At 44.0% G+C, this 24,042-nt stretch overlaps 1 protein-coding gene across 2 annotated transcripts in view; it reads left to right on the forward strand.

The window, feature by feature from the left end:
- Nucleotides 1-24,042, forward strand: part of CYYR1 (cysteine and tyrosine rich 1) — a 183,732-nt gene that overhangs the window by 49,385 nt on the left and 110,305 nt on the right. The window contains exon 2 of one of the 2 annotated variants that reach the window (XM_069760865.1): nt 20,160-20,262. The exons of the other annotated variant lie outside the window; for it this stretch is intronic. Coding sequence (XP_069616966.1) covers nt 20,160-20,262 — 103 coding nt within the window. The remainder of the gene's footprint in view (nt 1-20,159; nt 20,263-24,042) is intronic. 2 annotated transcript variants of the gene reach the window in all.

Genomic DNA, 24,042 nt, shown 5'->3' on the forward strand with positions numbered 1-24,042 from the left:
CCAACGGACGTTGTGCAAATAGTGCACAACGTGGGCAGCGGCTGCAGTTTTCAGACGCATCCACTGCCCATTATGAGTTCCGGGGAGGAGGGGGCGGAGTTCCGGCCGCGCATGCGCGGTCGGAAATGGCGGTTCCGACGGACCAAAAAACGTTACATTGAACATTTTTTCATCACGATGGGCCGCAAAATCATGACGCATCCGTTGCACGATGGATGCGACGTGTGGCCATACGCCACGATGCGTCGCTAATGCTAGTCTATGGAGAAAAAAACGCATCCTGCGGGCAACTTTGCAGGATGACACATTGCGACGTTGGCCAAACGACGGAAGTGTGAAAGATGCCTTAGTGTGAGCCACGCAGGATGGCAACTGTCACATACCTGTCTGGATATAGTGCTGCAACCTCTGCCTGGGTCGCTAGGCAGTGCAGCACTAATACCACGTTAACTTCTCTCCGTGTTTGCATGGGTTTCCTCCGGGTTCTTCAGTTTCCTCTCACACTCCAAAGACATACTGATAGGGAATGTAGATTGTGAACCCCATCAGGGACAGTGCCAATAATGTCTGTAAAGCGCTGTGGAATTAATGGCGCTATATAGACTGAGTAAAATAAATGAACTGCTGGATGCCGGAAGTGTGTCCCAGTTAAGCTTTTAGATTGTTTAGTCTAGTTGCCCCTTTTCTGTCATCCTGTGTTTTGCTGCAATGAGCTGGTATGTAATTAGCTCTTTGCTGGGAGCAGTAGGTGGGCTTCCTTCTATATAAACCCCAGCAAACAGTCTCTGACTGCCAAATAATAGTTTATTCAGCTAGACCTGGTCATTCTGACTCTTTGCTTCTGTGTGTTATTTTGTATTTTCCATTGTCAGACCTTGGCTTATATTTTGACCAGCCACTTGCCTTTTGATTTTGTACATGACATGACTTTTTTGTGTTGACCCCATGTAACAACCCCTCTCACATCTGGTTTTCTCCTCCGGCCAGCAGCCCTTCCATGGAAACAATCCAGTGGACCTCTAGATCCCTGTACAGGGGTTAAAGGGTGAAGGCCGGAGTTCATCTGGAATCTGCCAGATTGAGTGGCTTGTACCAAGTCTGTCCGAGGTAGCCTTTTTGAGCTTGTGGCCTCTAACAGGATGTAACAGCAACTGTGTGATATTATCCTTATAAGAAAATCACATTAATTAAAAAGTAAGATCCATTAAGAAAATGATCTGCGCCATCTTCATCTTATAATACGGATATATTCAATTAAGCTTTTTTTGCCTCACGTAACTAAATTGTAAAATAATTAACAAGTTTTGCTCATTCGTTCACAATGGAACCAAAGTTGAAATTCACCGCTGCTTTTCCGCGGGCCACCGGAGAACGCAGCCGATGCGTTCTGTCATCCACCGCTTCAAGGGCGGTTTTCAGGATTGTCTCTTTACTCAGCGGTTCTGCGACATTAACCCACTTTATGGACGACTTGATTATCAAGCTGATTTAATGAATCCATTTTTACCTTGTAATTGGTTTACATCTAGTGTTCTACACAATAAGAGCCCAGTGGCAGCCATTCCCTACCCAATACTGCACACAATTAGATACAGAAAATTAGGCTTCGTTATTAGACATTTTAATTGAAGTTAGTAACTCCTAATAAAAGTTGATCCTTGTCTCTTGGCCCAGGGCTGGACTGTGAATTAAATATTCTCATCTCTCAGTGATACTGCAGGTTTCTATAGGGAAAGGGTTTTAAAAATTAGAAATTACTAGGAAAATGTTTCTAAAGCTGTTTATCCAAATGTAATTACTCCAAACACAAACATTTGGCTCCATGAGATATCCGAGAATTAAGATTAATTACAGCTGCCTTGTAGCAAGGTGTTGTGTAAGGCAGTGGGCACCGGAAAATAATACTATATAAATGAAATATTTAACTTGTTTCTTGGTTGAAAAATGTGAATTGATGACTTAGAAGTAATTTTATTTATTATGTGAGCGCTGGTCCTAAGAACGCTCAAGGGTTGGAGCATCTATAAGTGGAAGAGAACACTTATTTCCCAGGTAATGTAGAAACTGTATTATGCACACAGTTGTTCAAGAGTAAAAGTAGCTGAGCAGATTGATCTATAGTTTTGTAGGTAAAGATTCCGCATAATTTATAGTTAGAGACTAGCAAATAAATTTGTAATCAATCAAATACATTACAAATTTCCTAAAAATGCTAGCAAATTTTACATTTTTTGGATTCAATTTTCACCAATCAAGCAAAGTGCCTTTTTGCTTTCTTCTTTCGAGATCGAGGAAGTGGTTAAAAAAATAAGATACATTATACTCCCCTGTCCTAGACCTTCACCTGTTTTGCAGCTCACCGATATTCTATAATATTTTTTAGTTTTTTTTCCAGTGCTCCTGTCACGGGGCTACTACGACAGAGAGGTTCCAGAGAACCGCAGCGTTCTGGGCCTCGTTCACACACAGTTAACAGAAGCTCTTCACCTGTATTCTGACCTGGCTGCTTTGTGCCAGCAGTGCAGGAGTTAACTTTATTGCTGAGTTGCTGAGAGCTGGGTCTCTCTCAGCTGAAGTGGATTTTGTAATCTGATCCTCTATATAGACCCAGTCCTGACTTCATCTATTGTCAGTGATCAGTTCTACTGCCTGGCTTGGAGGTCGAAGGAGCGTAGTGTTGGTGTTGGAGGTTTATTTACAGAGATTGGTGTCTGCTGTTTTGGTTGCATGTTTAACCTGTTTTCCTTCCTAGTTTATTCCTTCTCTTCCTTTCTCTGTGTTTCCTCTGTGGTTGTGTGAGCATTTGGTGAGTTTGAGACATTTAGTTACCTTGTCTGTATACCCTGTTATTTGTTGTATTACTACACTGGTGCAGTCCAGCTCCTTTGGGGGAGAGGGGGACACTGATAGGGCCTGCACAGGAGACAGGGAAAGCTGGCGGCTCGGGCCTCCTAACCATCATAGGTACCCCTGAGATAAGGGAAAGCCAGGGCCCCATTAAAGTGGTAGGGACAGGTGCGGGTCCCGATACGCCGTCCTGCCCCTTTAACGCTGCTTACGGCGTGACAGCTCCCTTATTATTATACAGTATTGTATTGCTATTATACTGCTATGGAATCAGTTTGCCTTTCAAAAGTTTGTCCTGTCTCTCTCCCTGTAGCACAGCTCTGATGTAAGTAACCACTCCCTTCCTCCTCCTCAATTAGTATTCGTCAGCCATGTTACTAGGTTCATCTCTTTACATCTTTGGTTCAGAATTTTTTTTTTACCTGAGAATAAACTTATTCTTGAATCTTCATACATGCCTCTGCAGTCGAGTCAAGCTATCTGATGAAGTTTCTTGGTGTGAGTACTAGTACATATAGACAACCATAGAAACTTTGTATCAAGAAACCCACACTTGCAGCCTAGTTATGGAATTATAATAGACTCATGGGATAATAATGCAGAACAGCCAGAAGGCACGCCCTTAAGAAATCCACACCCCCTTGGTTAATACCATGAAAAGCAACATTAAATAAAAAGGCCCATATCTATTGAACTGTATGGTGGATTAAAAAAAAGAAATACAACTGAATAATCAGGAGAGCAGTGCAAATAAAATGAGAGCAAAAAAGTATCACTTTTATATCAGTGACAGGTTCACTTTAAAGCAGCCAACTAATGGAGCGCCCCCAAGGGCTAGGGGATTACTTGGTACCGGGCCCTTCAGTTCTCGTCGGGGATGTCACAGTGGCTGACTCGGTCCGTGGCCCTAGGGGAACGTCCATTGTAAATTGGGGAAAGGTCTTTAAAGGGATAGTGTTCGTGACATCACCTGTGGTATTCGGTCAGGGTGACCGATGCTGCTTAGCGGTCCACTGGGGTGATGTTATGGCAGTCAGATGGTGTACCTTCCAACAGGTAAAGTGTGTCCCCAGGGCTTCCCAGAGTGTAGATGGTGGATGGCGCAGTGAATAAACAAGACACAAGGTTGCAGTCTCTTTACCTTTACTGAAGGCTTCAGCATCCACAGTCCAGGGTACAGACCACAGGGTAGGCAGAGTCCAGCCGATCTGAAGGCAAATCCAGAGTCTCCTCATCCAGGTGGAAGTCAGTAGCCTTCCTCTAGCGCCTGTGTGTTGTAGTACCTCCCTGCTGAGCAATTCGGTGAGGTCCTCACAACTATCGTCGGTGTTAAGTCTCTTTCTCTCTGTCCCCCTGACGGATAGGATAGGACAAACCCGTATGACTGGTGGCCTGAGGCTATTTATAGGGACCCTAGAGACGCCCCAGCCCCCACGAGTTGCCACCATGCCTCCTGGCTATATGATCGGGCAGCCAATGTGGAATTAACTGTCCTGCCGGTCTCTGAAGTAATGCATAGAGATCCTTACTCCCTCGGTGTTCTGGCTACCGGTACTGCGCTTCAGAAGGAGGCAGCCTGCTTCTAGCTGGTCTCCCCCTGATGTTCCTCTTCTTTTGCTATGACTTCGTTTCTCACTCACTGCAACACAATTCAGTTCAATGTCTCTTTCTTGGGATGCTGCCGCATGGGATGCAGGCGCAGCTCCGTGTACCCTCGCCTTCTGCAGGCCGCAGTCTGGAGCTGACTGGAACCCACTCCAACCAGCCTCTGCCAAACTCGGTCGGGACTCACTGACTAGCTCCTACTCCCTCCAGTCATCTTCTGTCTAACTTCCTAACCAACCCACTAGTTTTATCCAAGTGTGAGGAGTGCCCTAGTAGAAGCATGGCTCCCCCTGGCGGACTGGGGTGTGAAGTGTGTATATGTGGTTGTGATACCTGGACAGAAGATCTCCTTCATTGCCTTCAGACGTAACATCACTCCCCCTGGTGGAAGAATAACATTACTGCACCAACCAGGACTCTGGGGCACTGCACTAACATATGCACTACTTTATGATTATACCGATAGGGATACCGCATGGTTTTCCATACATAGGGATCTATAGAGACGTGTAACTCCCAGCCATGAAAAAAATATTTAGTTGACAAGTTGATTAAATTTGGCACTGTGAAGACTTCAAACCATTGTGATTCTTTTGCATCAGTCTCACTGCTGTATTTATATAAGGGTGCTGATTGATTCTTTGTATAAATACATTATATTTGGAAATGCACTGGCTCAGCAGACAAGTGTTCCTGAAAATTATTTAAAAATATTGGCAAAGATGAAATGTCGTCCCAGTATAATGTTACAGCCCTGGAACAATGATTCGGTGATTACCTCTTTCTCATTTGCAAATCACTCAGGGGCACAGTATTCTAGAATTGCAGAATGTTATCACTGTAATCATATAGGTATTGTTGGAACCATCTGCTAGTTGGTAAATCTTGTGAATTTTACGACCTTCTGCAGTTATCAGCTGGTACAGTTTGCTGCCTTTAATCCAGCACTAATGGAACCTGATAGATTATAAAATATCTTGGATCTGACATTTCTAGAAAAGTTTACTTATAAGAGTAGAAATTCTTCAGATTCATCATCCAAAGTATGACGCACACCAAATTTTGCTTTGTATCTCAGATCTATGCTGTAGCTTTTGGGCCTCATTGCAAAATTTAGAACAGGGCCACCTCTACCATCAGAGGCGTATCTGGGGAACAAGAGGGGTAGAGGCGTGAAATTTGCTCAGGGCACCAGCAGCGTGGTGGTGGGATTCGCCATTGGATCTGTATGAACACCTGTCTGCCATTGTTTGCTCATTACGATCCCTTTGTTCATCGTTTAAACAATTATCTGCTCCTGAAAATAGAATCTTAAATCCTCTGCTCCTGTTAGCTTGAGATTGCTGATTACTTTGCAATCCTGCGCTCGAAACAATAGATTATCGGAATTTATGGAATTTTATGGCACTGTGAATGATAACATTCACTGAATTCAGAGAACCAAAGGATCCTTTACATGAATGATAATCAGCCGATGAGCTTTTGTAAGAATGTTTATTTCTGATCGTTGGCCACTGATCAGACGATTAATGAGCAAAATGCCTGTTTCAAAGCTAATCAGGTCATTTGTACAGACCAAAAAGGAAAAATGATCGGCCCAACAATAGATTATCAGAATTTATGGAATTTTATTGCACTGTGATATATAACATTCACTGAATTCAGAGAACCAAAGGATCCTTTACATGAATGATAATCAGCTGATGAGCTTTTGTAAGAATGTTATTCCTGATCGTTGGCCACTGATCAGACGAGCAAAATGCCTGTTTCAAAGCTAATCTGGTCATTTGTACAGACAAAAATGAATAACTGTCGGCCACACATTTCCCAGTGTAAACAGGGAATATACCAGAGACAATATGCTAAGTGTACGGGGACCAAGTGATAATCCGTCATGTCCATATAAAGAATTTGTCACTTGCCATAAATTTGTAATTTTTTAACATTGTGTAAATGCCGCAGTTCTCCCACATCCATTTTTTTTTAAACATTTTTTTTGCTTCTGCTCCTCGACATCACTGAGATATGGCCCCCTTTTCCCTGAACATAAATTTACTCTTTTGTAGGCAACTGAGCGTGGTCCTCAAGAAAATGACCACTGAGAAGAGTAGAGGGCAGCACCCACTTGGCTTAAAAAAAAACCTAGAGTTACATAAAGAGAAAAGGGAATGAATAGGTGCAGCAACAAAAGAAAAACAACACCGGATTCAGGTGAACAGCAACATTTACACCTGGCAAGAAAATTACATATTAATGGCAAGTTACAGGTCCTCTCCTCCCTTAAAAAAAAGGGCAAATCGACTTATATCATCGATCAGGGCAGAAATTTGACCTTAACACTTTTGCCTTTGCAGCATTTGTTATACACAGATGTCACAGATGTAACTAATTCTCTGCCTTCTTAGTGCTTTAGACTGCTATCAACTATCTTTAATTAATGACCTAATCATGTCTCTGGTTATTTGGTTAGAGGAGCGCAGGGCTGGATAAGCAGCTTTGTACACCTGGGAACCCTCCAAGGACTTGCAGAGTAGGTGAGACGTTGCTATCACGTTTGTTCCTTTGGGAGATGGTCAGGGATGAAGTCACTATAGCAGCTGAGACATACTACTTGTTATGTGCCAGGTGTCTGCACAATGCTGGAAATAATGCTTCATGAAATCGTGTGATAAAGTGATACTTTTTCCTAGGTACGTAGAAGACTCAAAAAGTTCTGAGAGACGCGATACTTCTGCATAGCTGTCTTCTTCTAGCGGGAAATTCTTAGACTTTGGACATAGTCAAACAGGTCCTTCTAGAATCTAGACCAGAGCTGAACCTCTAAGGCAGGCAAATTGCATTAGAAAGCTGCCATGTCAACAGCTCTGCCTCCCGACTCCATCATAGACGGGCATTCTACGTATGTGTTCTCGATAGGGAGCAGCGAGTAAGCCACTGTCAGATAACCCTGGTGGAGAGCAGAACTCAAACCATCTGATCCTTCTTTCCCTTGATATCTTCTCTGGGAGGCCTCCATAAAATCTTTCTTTCTTTCCACTAACATCCGACATTGAGATGACCCAATACACCAATAATCACACTAGCTCTTTAATTAGTCCAGGTCTGGCCAAAACTATTCTAATGTGTATGACCAGTTGAAAGGCGATGTGTCATTAGACATTGGCCATTTATTTAAAGAGTACCTGTCACTTGCTCAAAACAATTATTTAAATACTTTTCAAAAAACATCTGATCTTCCCTGATTCTGACACTGTTCTCCGTTTTGTGCTGCCTCACCCCATTCATAGATATTCGCATTTGTTTCTTCTGGAGCGTACTATGTGAAATCTCTGCTCGTAGTTCAACTGGGTGTTTCTTCAGAGTCCTCTCTAGGGTGATGCGCTTTCACTCCTCCCTCACAGATGCTGCCAATCACAGGTCTTCAGCCTTGGAGACTGGACGGCTAAATCAGATGCGGAGCTGTGATTGGCAGCGTCTTGAAGGGAGGGGTGAAGATACACAACCCCAGAAAAAATTGTGAAGAAATGTTCAGGTGGACTACAAAGTAGAGATTTCACATAGTGTGCTCCAAAAGAAACGATCGTGAATATCTCTGCAGTGGAGACATGCATAGCAAAACAAAAAACAGCGGCAGCATCAGGAGAGCTGAAGGAGTTTTACCATGTATTTAATTCCATTTTTTGAACAATTGACAAGTCCTCTTTAAATAAGGTTTTTATTTTATTTATTTTTATTAATATTTTTTTATTTTTCATATTACTGTCCATATAAAAATCTTACAATTTTCAAACTGATAATTATGTCTAATATTACTCTAACCCTTTCTGTACAGATGACAATTCAACAGCAACATGTTCATAGGCAGCAATAAACTGGCTTTGGCCTATTGATTACCACAGCAGAGTTTTTAGGGATGATCTGGCAAACGTCAGGGGAGGAGATGAGCTGCAACATCACCTATTGTGACTGGTGTATCTTGTTTTATACACTGCATATTAGAGGGTTATCTGTCAGTGTCATCCTATCTGTGATGATAATGAGACTGCTGAAAAGTCAACAAAACAGAACAGGAGTCAGTAATAAAGCAATCTTCATGGGTACAAATAACTCCTTTTCAAGTGGGTCGCCTGGTTTACACCTGGAGGTCTGCATATCTCAGCACATGGAAGAATCTGCATTTTGTTTCCCAGACGCACATAAACATTTCTCTCTTCTTATTCTTATTTCTTTCCTAAATGATCGGACAATTTGCTTCTCTAGCTGTTCTGAGAAAATAAATTGTAGAAATCAGTCCTGAATGGAATTGCTGGAGGAGATAACATTATCCTTGCACTGTCCATTAAATTAGCCCTGCTCTGTTGCAGTGGTCTTGTTGTTGTTGTTTTTAGATATATAGTATATACAGTATGTAATTTTTATATATTTGCATCAGTGTTTATACTTATGATGGTACATGTTTGGAGGTTATGCATACACAAAAGAACAAACATTTTTTCATGGCATGATATATTAATAATAATAATCTTTATTTTTATATAGCGCTAACATATTCCACAGTGCTTTACAGGTTGCAAACATTATCGTTGCTGTCCCCATTGGGGCTCACAATCTAAAGGTAATGTCACATTTAGCGACGCTGCAGCGATCTAGACAACGATCCCGATCGCTGCAGCGTCGCTGTGTGGTCGCTGGAGAGCTGTCACACAGACAGCTCTCCAGCGACCAACTATGCGAAGTCCCCTGGTAACCAGGGTAAACATCGGGTTACTAAGCACAGAGCCGCGCTTAGTAACCCGATGTTTACCCTGGTTACCAACGTAAACGTAAAAAAAACAAACACTACATACTTACATTCCGGTGTCTGTCCCCCAGCGCTGTGCTTCTCTGCACTGACTGTGAGCGCCAACCGGAAAGCACAGCGGTGACATCATCGCTGTGCTCTGCTTTCCGGCCGGCGCTCACAGTGCAGAGAAGCACAGCACCGGGGGACAGACACCGGAATGTAAGTATGTAGTGTTTGTTTTTTTTTACGCTTACGCTGGTAACCAGGGTAAAGATCGGGTTACTAAGCGCGGCCCTGCCCTTAGTAACCCGATGTTTACCCTGGTTACCAGTGAAGACATCGCTGAATTGGCGTCACACACGCCGATTCAGCGATGTCTGCGGGAGTCCAGAGACGAAATAAAGTTCTGGACTTTCTAGCTCCAACCAGCGATGTCACAGCAGGATCCAGATCGTTGCTGCATGTCAAACACAACGATATCGCTATCCAGGATGCTGCAACGTCACGGATCACTATCGTTATCGTTCAGTGTGACGGTACCTTAACCCCTTCCCGACCTTTGACGCCACGTAGGCGTCATGAAAGTCGGTGCCAATCCGACCTGTGACGCCTATGTGGCGTCATGGAAAGATCGCGTCCCTGCAGATCGGGTGAAAGGGTTAACTCCCATTTCACCCGATCTGCAGGGACAGGGGGAGTGGTAGTTTAGCCCAGGGGGGGTGGCTTCACCCCCCCCGTGGCTACGATCGCTCTGATTGGCTGTTGAAAGTGAAACTGCCAATCAGAGCGATTTGTAATATTTCACCTATTAAAACTGGTGAAATATTACAATCCAGCCATGGCCGATGCTGCAATATCATCGGCCATGGCTGGAAACACTAATGTGCCCCCACCCCACCGATCGCCCCTCCAGCCCTCCGATCTGTCCGGTACACTGCTCCGGCTCCCCTCCGTCCTGTGCTCCGCTCCCCCCCGTGCTCTTGTCCGCTCCCCCCGTGCTCCAATCACCCCCCCCATGCTCCAATCACCCCCCCTGCACTCCGATCCACCCCCTGTGCTCCGTTCCACCCCCCGTGCTCCGTTCAACCCTCCCCGTGCTCCGTTCCACCCACCCCCGTGCTCCGTTCCACCCCCAGAGCTCCGATCCACCCCCCCATGCTCCGATCCCCCCCCCCCCGTGCTCCCCACCCCACCATACTTACCGATCCTGCCGGGGTCCATCCGTCTTCTCCCTGGGTGCCGCCATCTTCCAAAATGGCGGGCGCATGCGCAGTGCGCCCGCCGAATCTGCCGGCCGGCAGATTCGTTTCAAAGTGCATATTGATCACTTAGATATAATCTATCACAGTGATCAAAATAAAAAAATAATAAATGACCCCCCCCCTTTGTCACCCCCATAGGTAGGGACAATAAAAAAATAAAGATTTTTTTTTTTCCACTAATGTTAGAATAGGATTAGGGGTAGGGTTAGGGTTAGGGTTAGGGCTAGGGCTAGGGTTAGGGTTAGGGTTACGGCTAGGGGTAGGGTTAGGGTTAGGGGTAGGGTTAGGGTTAGGGCTAGGGTTAGGGTTAGGGCTAGGGTTAGGGTTAGGGTTTTGGTATGTGCACACGTATTCTGGTCCTCTGCGGATTTTTCCGCTGCGGATTTGATAAATCCGCAGTGCTAAACCGCTGCGGATTTATGGCGGATTTACCGCGTTTTTTCTGCGCATTTCACTGCGGTTTTACAACTGCGATTTTCTATTGGAGCAGTTGTAAAACCGCTGCGGAATCCGCAGAAAGAAGTGATATGCTGCGGAATGTAAACCGCTGCGTTTCCGTGCAGTTTTTCTGCAGCATGTGTACAGCGATTTTTGTTTCCCATAGGTTTACATTGAACTGTAAACTAATGGGAAACTGCTGCGGATCCGCAGCGTTTTCCGCAGCGTGTGCACATACCTTTAGAATTAGGCCATGTGCACACGGTGTGGATTTGGCTGCGGATCCGCAGTGGATTGGCCGCTGCGGATTCGCAGCAGTGTTCCATCAGGTTTACAGTTCCATGTAAACCTATGAAAAACCAAATCCGCTGTGCCCATGGTGCGGAAAATACCACGCGGAAACGCTGCGTTGTATTTTCCGCAGCATGTCAATTCTTTGATTGACCGCTGCGGATTCGCAGCAGTGTTCCATCAGGATTACAGTTCCATGTAAACCTATGAAAAACCAAATCCGCTGTGCCCATGGTGCAGAAAATACCACGCGGAAACGCTGCGTTGTATTTTCCGCAGCATGTCAATTCTTTGTGCGGATTCCGCAGCGTTTTACACCTGTTCCTCAATAGGAATCCGTAGGTGAAATCCGCACAAAAAACACTGGAAATCCGAGGAAAATCCGCAGGTAAAACGCAGTGCCTTTTACCCGCGGATTTTTCAAAAATGATGCTGAAAAATCTCACACGAATCCGCAACGTGGGCACATAGCCTTAGGGTTAGGGTTGGAATTAGGGTTGTGGTTAGGGTTAGGGGTGTGTTGCGGTTAGGGTTGTGATTAGGGTTATGGCTACAGTTGGGATTAGGGTTAGGGGTGTGTTGGGGTTAGTGTTGGAGGTAGAATTGAGGGGTTTCCACTGTTTAGGCACATCAGGGGTCTCCAAACGCAACATGGCGCCACCATTGATTCCAGGCAATCTTGTATTCAAAAAGTCAAATGGTGCTCCCTCAATTCCGAGCCCCGACGTGTGCCCAAACAGTGGTTTACCCCCACATATGGGGTACCAGCATACTCAGGATAAACTGCGCAACAATTACTGGGGTCCAAATTCTCCTTTTACCCTTGTGAAAATAAAAAAATGCTTGCTAAAACATCATTTTTGAGGAAAGAAAAATTATTTTTTATTTTCACGGCTCTGCGTTGTAAACGTCTGTGAAGCACTTGGGGGTTCAAAGTGCTCACCACATATCTAGATAAGTTCCTTGGGGGGTTTAGTTTCTAAAATGGGGTCACTTGTGGGGGGTTTCTACTGTTTAGCCACATCAGGGGCTCTGCAAACACAACGTGACGCCCACAGAGCATTCCATCAAAGTCTGCATTTCAAAACGTCACTACTTCACTTCCGAGCCCGGGCATGTGCCCAAACAGTGGTTTACCCCCACATATGGGGTATCAGCGTACTCAGGACAAACTGTACAACAACTTTTGGGGTCAAATTTCTCCTGTTACCCTTGGGAAAATAAAGAATTGCAGGCTAAAAGATCATTTTTGAGAAAATAATTTTTTTTATTTTATTTTCATGGCTCTGCGTTATAAACTTCTGTGAAGCACTTGGGGGTTCAAAGTCCTCACCACACATCTAGATTAGTTCCTTTGGGGGTCTAGTTTCCAAAATGGGGTCATTTGTGGGGGATCTCCAATGTTTAGGCACACAGGGGCTCTCCAAACGTGACATGGTGTCCGCTAATGATTGGAGCTAATTTTCCATTTAAAAAGCCAAATGGCTTCCGAGCCCTGCCGTGCGCCCAAACAGTGGTTTACCCCCACATATGGGGTATCAGCGTACTCAGGATAAACTGGACAACAACATTTGGGGTCCAATTTCTCCCGTTACCCTTGGCAAAATAGGAAATTCCAGGCTAAAAAATCATTTTTGAGGAAAGAAAAATTATTTTTTATTTTCATGGCTCTGCGTTATAAACTTCTGTGAAGCACCTGGGGGTTTAAAGTGCTCATTATGCATCTAGATAAGTTCCTTGGGGGGTCTAGTTTCCAAAATGGGGTCACTTGTGGGGGAGCTCCAATGTTTAGGCACACAGGGGCTCTCCAAACGCGACATGGTGTCCGCTAACAATTGGAGCTAATTTTCCTTTCAAAATGTCAAATGGCGCGCCTTCCCTTCCGAGCCCTGCCGTGTGCCCAAACAGTGGTTTACCCCCACATATGAGGTATCGGCGTACTCGGGAGAAATTGCCCAACAAATTTTACGATCCATTTTATCCTATTGCCCATGTGAAAATGAAAAAATGGAGGCGAAAAGAATTGTTTTGTGAAAAAAAAGTACTTTTTCATTTTTACAGATCAATTTGTGAAGCACCTGAGGGTTTAAAGTGCTCACTAGGCATCTAGATAAGTTCCTTGGGGGGTCTAGTTTCCAAAATGGGGTCACTTGTGGGGGAGCGCCAAAGTTTAGGCACACAGGGGCTCTCCAAACGCGACATGGTGTCCGCTAACGATGGAGATAATTTTTCATTCAAAAAGTCAAATGGCGCTCCTTCCCTTCCGAGCCTTACCATGTGTCCAAACAGTGGTTTACCCCCACATGTGAGGTATCGGTGTACTCAGGAGAAATTGCCCAACAAATTTTAGGATCCATTTTATCCTGTTGCCCATGTGAAAATGAAAAAATTGAGGCTAAAAGAATTTTTTTGTGAAAAAAAAGTACTTTTTCATTTTTACGGATCAATTTGTGAAGCACCTGGGGGTTCAAAGTGCTCACTATGCATCTACATAAGTTCCTTGGGGCGTCTAGTTTCCAAAATGGGGTCACTTGTGGGGGAGCTCCAATTTTTAGGCACACGGGGGCTCTCCAAACGTGACATGGTGTCCGCTAAAGAGCGGAGCCAATTTTTCATTCAAAAAGTCAAATGGCGCTCCTTCCCTTCCAAGCCCTGCCGTGCGCCCAAACAGTGGTTTACCCCCACATATGAGGTATCAGCGTACTCAGGACAAATTGGACAACAACTTTCGCAGTTCAGTTTCTCCTTTTACCATTGGGAAAATAAAAAAATTGTTGCTAAAAGATAATTTTTGTGACTAAAAAGTTAAATGTTCATTTTTTCCTTCCATGTTGCTTCTGCTGCTGTGAAGTACCTGAAGGGTTAATAAACTTCTTGAATGTGGTTTTGAGTACCTTGAGGGGTGCATTTTTTAGAATGGTGTCACTTTTGGGTATTTTCAGCCATATAGACCCCTCAAACTGACTTCAAATGTGAGGTGGTCCCTAAAAAAAATGGTTTTGTAAATTTCGTTGTAAAAATGAGAAATCGCTGGTCAAATTTTAACCTTTATAACTTCCTAGCAAAAAAAAATTTTGTTTCCAAAATTGTGCTGATGTAAAGTATACATGTGGGAAATGTTATTTATTAACTATTTTGTGTCACATAACTCTCTGGTTTAACAGAATAAAAATTCAAAATGTAAAAATTGCGAAATTTTCAAAATTTTCGCCAAATTTCCGTTTTTATCACAAATAAACGCAGAATTTATTGACCTAAATTTACCACTAACATGAAGCCCAATATGTCACGAAAAAACAATCTCAGAACCGCTAGGATCCGTTGAAGCGTTCCTGAGTTATTACCTCATAAAGGGACACTGGTCAGAATTGCAAAAAACGGCAAGGTCTTTAAGGTCAAAATAGGCTGGGTCATGAAGGGGTTAAATATATTGATAATTCCTATTGTTTAAAGTGATTGTCCAGCTTCTTGTGATAAGCTGATTAAAAAGTCAACAACTAGAAACCCCAGCGATAATCAGTGCTCTGTGGCGGAACCCTGCAACAAGTCTTCAGTTCTCCTGCAGCACCCCAACAGGAAGAAAAAAGTATTACCATTGAAATTTATTTTAAAAGACTTTGACATGCCTCATCCTCCAGCATACTGTCCTAAAGGGCAATGTCCTCATAATCAATAATGGCTATGACCCCTTCCTTGAACAATGAGCCTTAATATTTTTTTACTATACAAGATGGAGATAGGCACCATCTAAATCTACCACGCTTGGTCCAAGGGCCATATGTTTTGTGCTTCTTGTGCTGGCCTATCAGAAAATGCTCTTTTTCCACCCCCTCGGACATGGACCCTGTTTTCTGTTAGTTTTTAATAAAAATACTGCTCAGGAATTAGAATCTTTTTAGATATGAGCATGTGTTTAAAGAAGAATTAGTAGAATAGAACTAGTCACCTGATCATCACCCAAACCTAATAATTGGATGCCTAAATATTGTGCCTGGTTTAAAGGTTGGACATGGACAGTCTGAATGAACAGGGTTGGTAATGTTGGTAACAAGGCTAAGGGCTCTTTCAGATGTCCGAGATCGGTCCGATCTCAGATCTCAATGCACGGACTGTTTGCGCATCTCCTGGCCTGAGTGTGACCAGTGACCACTTCATATATTTTTATCGGGCTGCCACACTCAATTCTGGAGATGTGAGACCATTCCATCCACTGCCATCCGAGATCGGACAGATGATCACGGGCATCCGAGAGAGCCCTAAAATGACCACGAACTATAATTAAAGGGGCTGTGCAGTGAAAACAAGTCATCACCTATCCACAGAATAGGTGATAACTCACTGATTAATGTGTGTCCGAATGCTGGGACTGCACCGATCAGCAGAACAGGGATCTTTTATCGCTGTTGGCCTATGTTCACACTTATGAGGTGTTTTTCTTAGCAGTAAAAATGATGTGTTCAAAATGTCAGTTTTTGCAGCATTTTTCATGGTGTTTCTTTCCTCCGATTTTTGGTGCAGGTTACTTGTGCAATTTTTCTACAGTACACACTAACTAAAGTTAGTAGTATTCACCAAAAATGCTGCAAAGATTGCAAAAACCCTTTTTTTTTCATTTTTTCATTACTTTCTACGGTTGAAAAAATGCTTCAAAAACGCAGACAGAATTGACGTGCTACAGTTTTCAAATTAAGTCAGGAAAAAAACAAGTACCGTATGTGCATGAGATTTCTGAAATCTCATAGCTTTTGCAGCTTTTCGTTTGCACTAAAAGCCACAATGTGTGAACATAGCCTTAAGGTACCTTCACAAATAACAATTTCGTTAACGATATCGTTGCTTTTTGTGACGTAGCAACGATATCGTTAACGAAATCGTTATGCGTGACAGCGACCAACGATCAGGCCCCTGCTGGGAGATCGTTGGTCGCTGGGAATGATCAGGACCTTTATTTGGTTGCTGATCACCCGCTGTCATCGCTGAATCGGCGTGTGTGACGCCGATCCAGCGATGTGTTCACTGGTAACCAGGGTAAACATTGGGTTACTAAGCGCAGGGCCGCACTTAGTAACCCGATGTTTACCCTGGTTACCGTTGTAAAAGTTAAAAAAAACAAACAGTACATACTCACATTCCGGTGTCTGTCCCCGGCGTCAGCTTCCCTGCACTGTGTCAGCGCCGGCCGGCCGTAAAGCAAAGCACAGCGGTGACGTCACTGTCTGTGTGACAGCTCTCCAACGACCACACAACGACCTAAATAGCGACGCTGCAGCGATCGGCATCATTGTCTATATCGCTGCAGCGTCGCTAAATGTGACGGTACCTTTAGACCGGAGCTGGAGCACACATGCCCGATCTCCATTCATTACCTATGGGGCAGCCAAGCACTGAACTCAGCTTTTTCCGACATTTCCACCTAGAATGAATGGAGGGACAGTCCGGCGTTCCACCTGCCACTCCAGCGTTCCACCTGCCACTCCGGCGTTCCACCTACCACTCCTGCGTTCCACCTGCCACTCCGGCATTCCACCTGCCACTCCAGCGTTCCACCTGCCACTCCGGCATTCCATCTGCCACTCCGGCGTTCCACCAGCCACTCCGGCTTTCCACCAGCCACTCCGGCTTTCCACCAGCCACTCCGGCGTTCCACTTGCCACTCCGGCGTTCCACCTGCCACTCCAGCATTCCACCTGCCACTCCAGCATTCCACCTGCCACTCCGGCGTTCCACCTGCCACTCCGGCGTTCCACCTGCCACTCTGGCGTTCCACCTGCCACTCCGGCGTTCCGCCTGCCACTCCGGCATTCCGCCTGCCACTCCGCATGATGTGATCGATTCTGCTTATCATGTAGCACGAAGATCTAATAGAACATCTTTGTTGGTACCTAAGATTAAAACTGAGGGTTCTACCATTACACGGTTAATTGGTACCTTTGATGACCAATCCAGGAGAATCTATGAAGTCTTTAAACGACATTGGCAGATACTTAAATCTGACCCTGTAATTGGCAAGTTTGTATCTCCCCATCCGTCAATTACTTATAGAAGGGGTAGGTCTATTAAAGACAGTGTCGTCCATAGTCACTTTATCCCCCCTAAGAAACAGAGTACGTGGCTTGCCAATAGGTCCTTGGGCACCTTCAAATGTGGGCATTGCTCCTTTTGTAAATATATTGACGTGTCCAAAACTTTTTGTAGTTCGGTTACAGGCAGGATTTTTTCTATCAGACAGTTTGCTAATTGCAGAACTACGGGTTTGGTGTATCTCTGTACGTGTTCCTGTCCCAGGGATTATGTTGGTAAAACCAAACTTGAACTACGTGTTCGTATGAGCGAACACCTTGGTGATATCAGACACAACAGAGATACACCTTTAGCGAGACACGTTAACATGGAACATGGAGGTGACAGTGGATGTTTATCGTTTAAGGTCATTGAAGTTATTGCTCCCACGGTCAGACTCGGTGATTTTGACAGAAAGATACTACAACGGGAGTCCAGGTGGACGTATCTACTTAGATCTGTGAGCCCTCTGGGTCTTAATGAGCAGTTGTCCTTTGCTAGTTTTGTCTAGTCATAAATGGTGGGTCTCTATATGTGTATTTATGGCCATGTATATTTATACTTTGTTTTACAAGCTAGGTCATATATTTTGACCTTTTTTCATCATTTTCTGTTACTTTGACTTTATTTATTCATTTGGTTCTTGTCCATATGGCCACTTACCACCTATCAGCTGTATATGTTTTATCATTGGCCAAAGTGTTCGCCCGATTACAATATATGTGTGGGGATATCTATCCTCGTAGTTGGTCTGCCTCCAGCGGTGTATTCTCACTGCCCAGCATTAGCTTTGACCTTCTAGGGCGTTTGTGCTGCTGTGTCGGCCATTTCGATGGAGCCGTATGTATGCTGCCTTTGTTTCTGCAGAGCGCTTATATGCGCATGCGCAGTTCAGATCGGCCATTTGTGTGTGGGCGGCTTTTGGCCGCTCCTCCATTTTCTTGTGGCCCGGCTCGCATCATGTGGCGCTGTGCATTATGGGCGTCCTGGCGGCGTCATTTCCGGCGTACTTGCCGACGCTTCCAGTGTGCTCCCTGCTGATGTATAAAAAGGCGGACTTGGTAAGTGGCGCTTGCCGCTACAGCACCTACATCCTATGCGTGTCTGCATACCCCTGATGAACCCCCACCATTCCCTATGGGGGGGAAACGCGTCGGGCATTGCTTGGGGACTATTTGACAGATGCCGGTTATGTTCATCCATATGAAACCGCTCTGTACTCTTGGCAGCAGCTGGATCCACGCCATGAAAACCGCAGCAAATAGATGAGTACACTGGTGATATGTAATCCTTACTGTCTACTCTGCACCATTGGGACGATTGTGTCCTTTTAATCCTCATGTTAATTTTCTGAGGAGTTGTTATCATTTTTTTCATCTAGTAGTGGTTGTGGTCACATGGGCTGCCTTGTGGGGCTAGTTGTATTTATCCACATGAAACCGCTCTGTATTCTTGGCAGCTGGATCCACGCCAAAAAATCGCAGTAAATGGATGAGTACACTGGTGATATATAATCCTGACAGTTTATCTTGCACCACTAGGACGATCGTGTCCTCTAATCCTCATACTAGATATTTAGAGGAGTTGTTATTATTGTTCATCTAGTGGTGGCTGTGGTTATATTGGCTGCCTTGAAGATTTTTTCTTTTGTCCACTTCTTGCCATGGTTGCTGTGCCATATTTATGGACATATACTATTTGTTATTAAGCATATGTATATCATATAGTGTCACAAGAGTGGACTTTATCTGAGTGCTGGGTCTCTATTTTGTGGACATAAATATTATTGCACCCAGTGTACCCGTATTTGGGTTATAGTATTCTATCTATTATAGCATTATTTGCTTGCTCAATATATACATCAGTCTAGTATAGTGAAACTTTTTTTCGTTACTTATATTATTTTGTTTAGGTTTATTTTTCTATTTTGGTTTGTTTTTTTCTCTTCTACGGGTATCGGTGGTGTTTGTGGGACAAAATTTTCTTTGTCTATCCCGTATTATAGGGATTATTAGGGACCCTAGGGTAAGCCGTCGTTGAGTGGGGGCGCCTACCGCAGTAAATTAGGGTGCCAACCTCCACTGATAGGCAGGTTATCATTTTAGGTATTGAGAGTAGTGTCTACTCAGCCTTTCCTATGATATAGGGCCTTTTAGGGCTTGTAAGGGCGAGCCGTCGAGGAGTGGGGGCGCCAACCGCAGTAAAGTAGGGTGCCAACCTCCACTGCCAGGTAGAACTCATTGAAGTTCAATTTAGGGTCCACTAGGTACATTTAATACTGTTTTATTTAATTTGTGGGTAAATATAGTCTTTTTATATTCATTATTAAAAGTTATTTTTTAGGGATCTCTGTTTTCTTGTTGTGGTTGATACACTCCGGCGTTCCGCCTGCCACTCCGGCATTCCGCCTGCCACTCCGGCGTTCCGCCTGCCACTCCGGCTTTCCACCTGCCACTTCGGCATTCCACCTGCCACTCCGGCATTCCACCTGCCACTCCGGCATTCCACCTGCCTCTCCGGCATTCCACCTGCCACTCCGGCGTTCCACCTGCCACTCCGGCGTTCCACCTGCCACTCCGGCGTTCCACCTGCCACTCCGGCGTTCCACCTGCCACTCCGGCGTTCCACCTGCCACTCCCCTCTGTAATGGAGCTTAAAGTCCCAGTGGTCAGGCACCACCAATCAGTAAGTTATCACTTATCCTGTAGACAGATGATCAATTTTTTCGCTGGGCAACTTCTTTGATTTTTGAACAGAGAAAATTTTCAAAACATCGAAACAATCCTACACTTTACAAAACTCTGAAACCTGCTGAAAATGTGCAATCCAGAACTTGTATCCCTCACCCTGCCTGTGTCTGTCTCCTCGTCTAGAATCCTGCCTGGCACACTGTGGGACAGACTGCAAATCCTACTGCTGCGATGGGACTCCTCCGTACTGCTGCTCCTACTATGCCTACATTGGAAATGTACTTTCGTAAGTTTTGTCTATATTTTCCTTATTTTATCGTGTGTTTCCATCATTTAATATGTGCATTGATAGTATTACATTTAAGGTGACATTTCTTTAGATAGTTCGATTTCTTTTTTTTTGCTGTGGACGAGAGGACTAAGTACTGTACATTTATTAGACATAGCAATGTCTCTAAGAGAATACACACACACACACATATATATATATATATATATATATATATAAAACCCCTTAGTGACCGGGCCAAATTTTGGAAATCTGACTAGTGTCACTTTATGGAACACTTCATCATATCCCATTAATTTTGAAACTTTAATTGTGGCACATTATGTTTTATGATAATGGTAAACTTAGGTCGATATGTTTTGTTTATTTATAAAAAATAAAAATGTAAAAAAATGTTCAATTTTCAAGCTTTGAATGTCTATCCCTTTAATCCAGATAGTCATACCACAGCAACACATTAATAAATAACATTTCCCTCGTATCTGCTTTACATCAGCCCCATTTGTAAAATTATGATTTATTTTGTTAGCCTTTTAGGAGGTTTACAAATGTAGTAGCAATTTTTCATTTTTTCAAGGAAATTTACAAAACTTATTTTTTTAGGGACTTATCCATGTTTGAAGTGACTCCGGGGGTCCTATATATTGGAAAACCCCCAAAAGTGATACCATTTTAAAAACAGCACCCCTTGACATATGGAAAACTGCTGTCACGAAAAGAATGAAAAAGTGAATTTTTACCTCTATAGCCAGCAGACTGTAAGGCTGCAGTCACACGTTCAGTATTTGGTCAGTATTTCTCATCAGTATTTGTAAGCCAAATCCAGGAGTGGGTGATAAATGCAGAAGTGGTGCATATGTTTCTATTATACTCTGATTGTTCCTCACCTGGTTTTGGCTTACAAATACTGATGTAAAATACTGACCAAATACTAATAGTGTGACTGCAGCCTAAGGCCGCTATTTTATTATTATTATTATTATTATTATTATTATTATTATTATTATACATTTTTATAGTGCCATTTATTCCTATTTGGCCGTGAATTGCCATGGAAAACATCAGGACCATACAATCATGATCTCATGGGGTTAAATAGGGAGCCCCCACAGTCTGTCAACTATTTATATGCTGTAGTCACTTTTTGACAGCAGGATTTAATCCTGAGTGACAACCTTCTTCCATCCGCTAGGACATTAAAAATTGGGTCGTGGCTGGGTCTTCTAGCAAGACAATGACCCAAAACATACAGCCAAGGCAACAAAGGAGCTGCTCAAAAAGAAGCACATTAAGGTCATGGAGTGGCCTAGCCAGTCTCCAGACCTTAACCCCATAGAAAACTTATGGAGGGAGGTGAAGTTCAGAGTTGCCAAGCAACAGCCTCAAAATGTTAATGATTTAGAGATGATCTGCAAAGAGGAGTGGACCAAAATTCCTCCTGACATGTGTGCAAACCTCATCAACAACAACAAATGTCTGACTGCTGAGCTTGCCAACAAGGGTTTTGCCACCAAGTATTAAGTCTTGTTTGCCAGAGGGATCAAATACTTATTTCTCACTGCAAAGTGCAAATAGCTTTATATAATTTGTGCAATGTGATTTTATGGATTTTATTTTTGATATTCTATCTCTCAATGTTAAAATTAACCTACCCTTAAAAATATAGACTGTTCATGTCTTTGTCAGTGGACAAACTTACAAAATCAGCAAGGGATCAATTACTTATTTCCCCCACTGTAAATCTTAAAATTGTGAAGAACATTTGTATTCTGTACCCCCCAACTTAATACTTTGTAGGACCACATATTACTGCAATTACTGATGCAAGTCTTTTGGGGTCTGTCTCTACCAGCTTTGTACATCTAGAGATGACAGTTTTGCCCATTGATCTTTGCACACTCCCTCTCGATCAGTGAGATTGAATGGAGACATCTCCACTCTCAAGTCTTTCGCAGCTTCTAACAAGTTTTCCTCCAGGACTGCCCTGTATTTATCTCCTTCCATCTTACCATCAACTCTGATCAGCTTCCCTTCTGAAAAAAAAGCTTGCCTACGGCAGGATGCTGTCACCACCGTGTTTGATGGTGGGGATGGTATTTTCAGAGTGATGTGCAGCGCTCATTTTCTGACACACATAGCATTTTACATTTAACCCAAAATGTTCTTCTTTGGTCCCATCTGAGCAGAGCACCTTCTTCCATGTGCTAGCTGTGTCCCCTACACAACTTTTTGCAAACTGCAAACAGAACTTCTTATTTCTCGATTTAAAAAATGAAAATGAATCAATAAAAAAGTTAGCGGGGGTGCTTCTTTAACAATGAAAAGAAGAGAAGTTGAACATGTTTCCTCATGGCTGAGCTGAAGAGTTCTAGTGGCCAGACCCCCAACAATCAGTAAGTTTTACCTTATCATTGGGATCTGGGATACCTTGATCTTTTTGGAAATAACAATGTAAGACTAAACAACCTCTGCTTAGTGTATACACCAGAATGCCTATGTTAAACAGTTGCTCCTTATGGATCCATACAGTGATTTCTAACATGCACTGTAAAATTAAAAAAAGTAAATGTTTTAGGTACGTCTTATGCAGTCTACGACATACTTTTATTTGTAGTATACTACCAGATAGCAGGTATATAATTTTATATAAATATATATACCGTATATACTCGAGTATAAGCCGAGATTTTCAGACCAAATTTTTGGGCTGAAAGTGCCCCTCTCGGCTTATACTCGAGTCAAGGTGGGTGGCAGGGGGAGAGGGCGCTGAGGCCGTCCCACGGTCTTCTGTGCTGCAGCTTCTTCCCCTCTTCAGTGGTCACGTGGGACCGCTCATTAAAAAAATGAATAGGCGGCTCCACCTCCCATAGGGGTGGAGCCGCGTATTCATTTCTCTAATCAGCGGTGCCAGTGACCGCTGATAGAGAAAGAGGCTGCGGCACCGAAGACCAGGCAGAGGGAGCGTCAGGATCGCTGAGACTAGGTAAGTATTTTATATTCACCTGTCCGCATTCCAGCCGCCGGGCGTCGCTCCATCTTCCCGGCGCCTCCATCTTCCCAGCGTCTGCGCTCTGACTGTTCAGGTCAGAGGGCGCGATGACGCATATAGTGTGCACGGCGCCCTCTGCCTGAACAGTCAGAGCAGAGACGCCAGGAAGATGGAGGCGCCGGGACCGGACGCTGGGAGCTGCAAGCAAGAGATGTGAGTATGTGGTTTTTTTTTTATATTGCAGCAGCAGCAGCAGCGACAATGGCAGAGCATCTATGGGGAAATATGAACGGTGCAGAGCACTGTATATGGGGCACAGCTATGGGGCACAATGAACGGTGCAGAGCACTGTATATGGGGCACAGCTATGGGGCACAATGAACGGTGCAGAGCACTGTATATGGGGCACAGCTATGGGGCACAATGAATGGTGCAGAGCACTGTATATGGGGCACAGCTATGGGACAAAATGAACGGTGCAGAGCATTGTATATGGGGCACAGCTATGGGGCAATAATGAACGGTGCAGAGCATTGTATATGGGGCACAGATATGGGGCAATAATGAACGGTGCCGAGCACAGTATGGGGCACAGCTATGGGACAAAATGAACGGTGCAGAGCACTATACGGGGCACAGCTATGGGACAAAATGAACGGTGCAGAGCACTATATGGGGCACAGCTATGGAGAAATATGAACGGTGCAGAGCACTATATGGCACAGCTATGGGGAAATAATGATCTATTTTTATTTTTGAAATTCACCGGTAAATGCTGCATTTCCACC

This window comes from Ranitomeya imitator, chromosome 3 (assembly GCF_032444005.1).
Source record: "Ranitomeya imitator isolate aRanImi1 chromosome 3, aRanImi1.pri, whole genome shotgun sequence".
Taxonomy (NCBI): domain Eukaryota; kingdom Metazoa; phylum Chordata; class Amphibia; order Anura; family Dendrobatidae; genus Ranitomeya; species Ranitomeya imitator.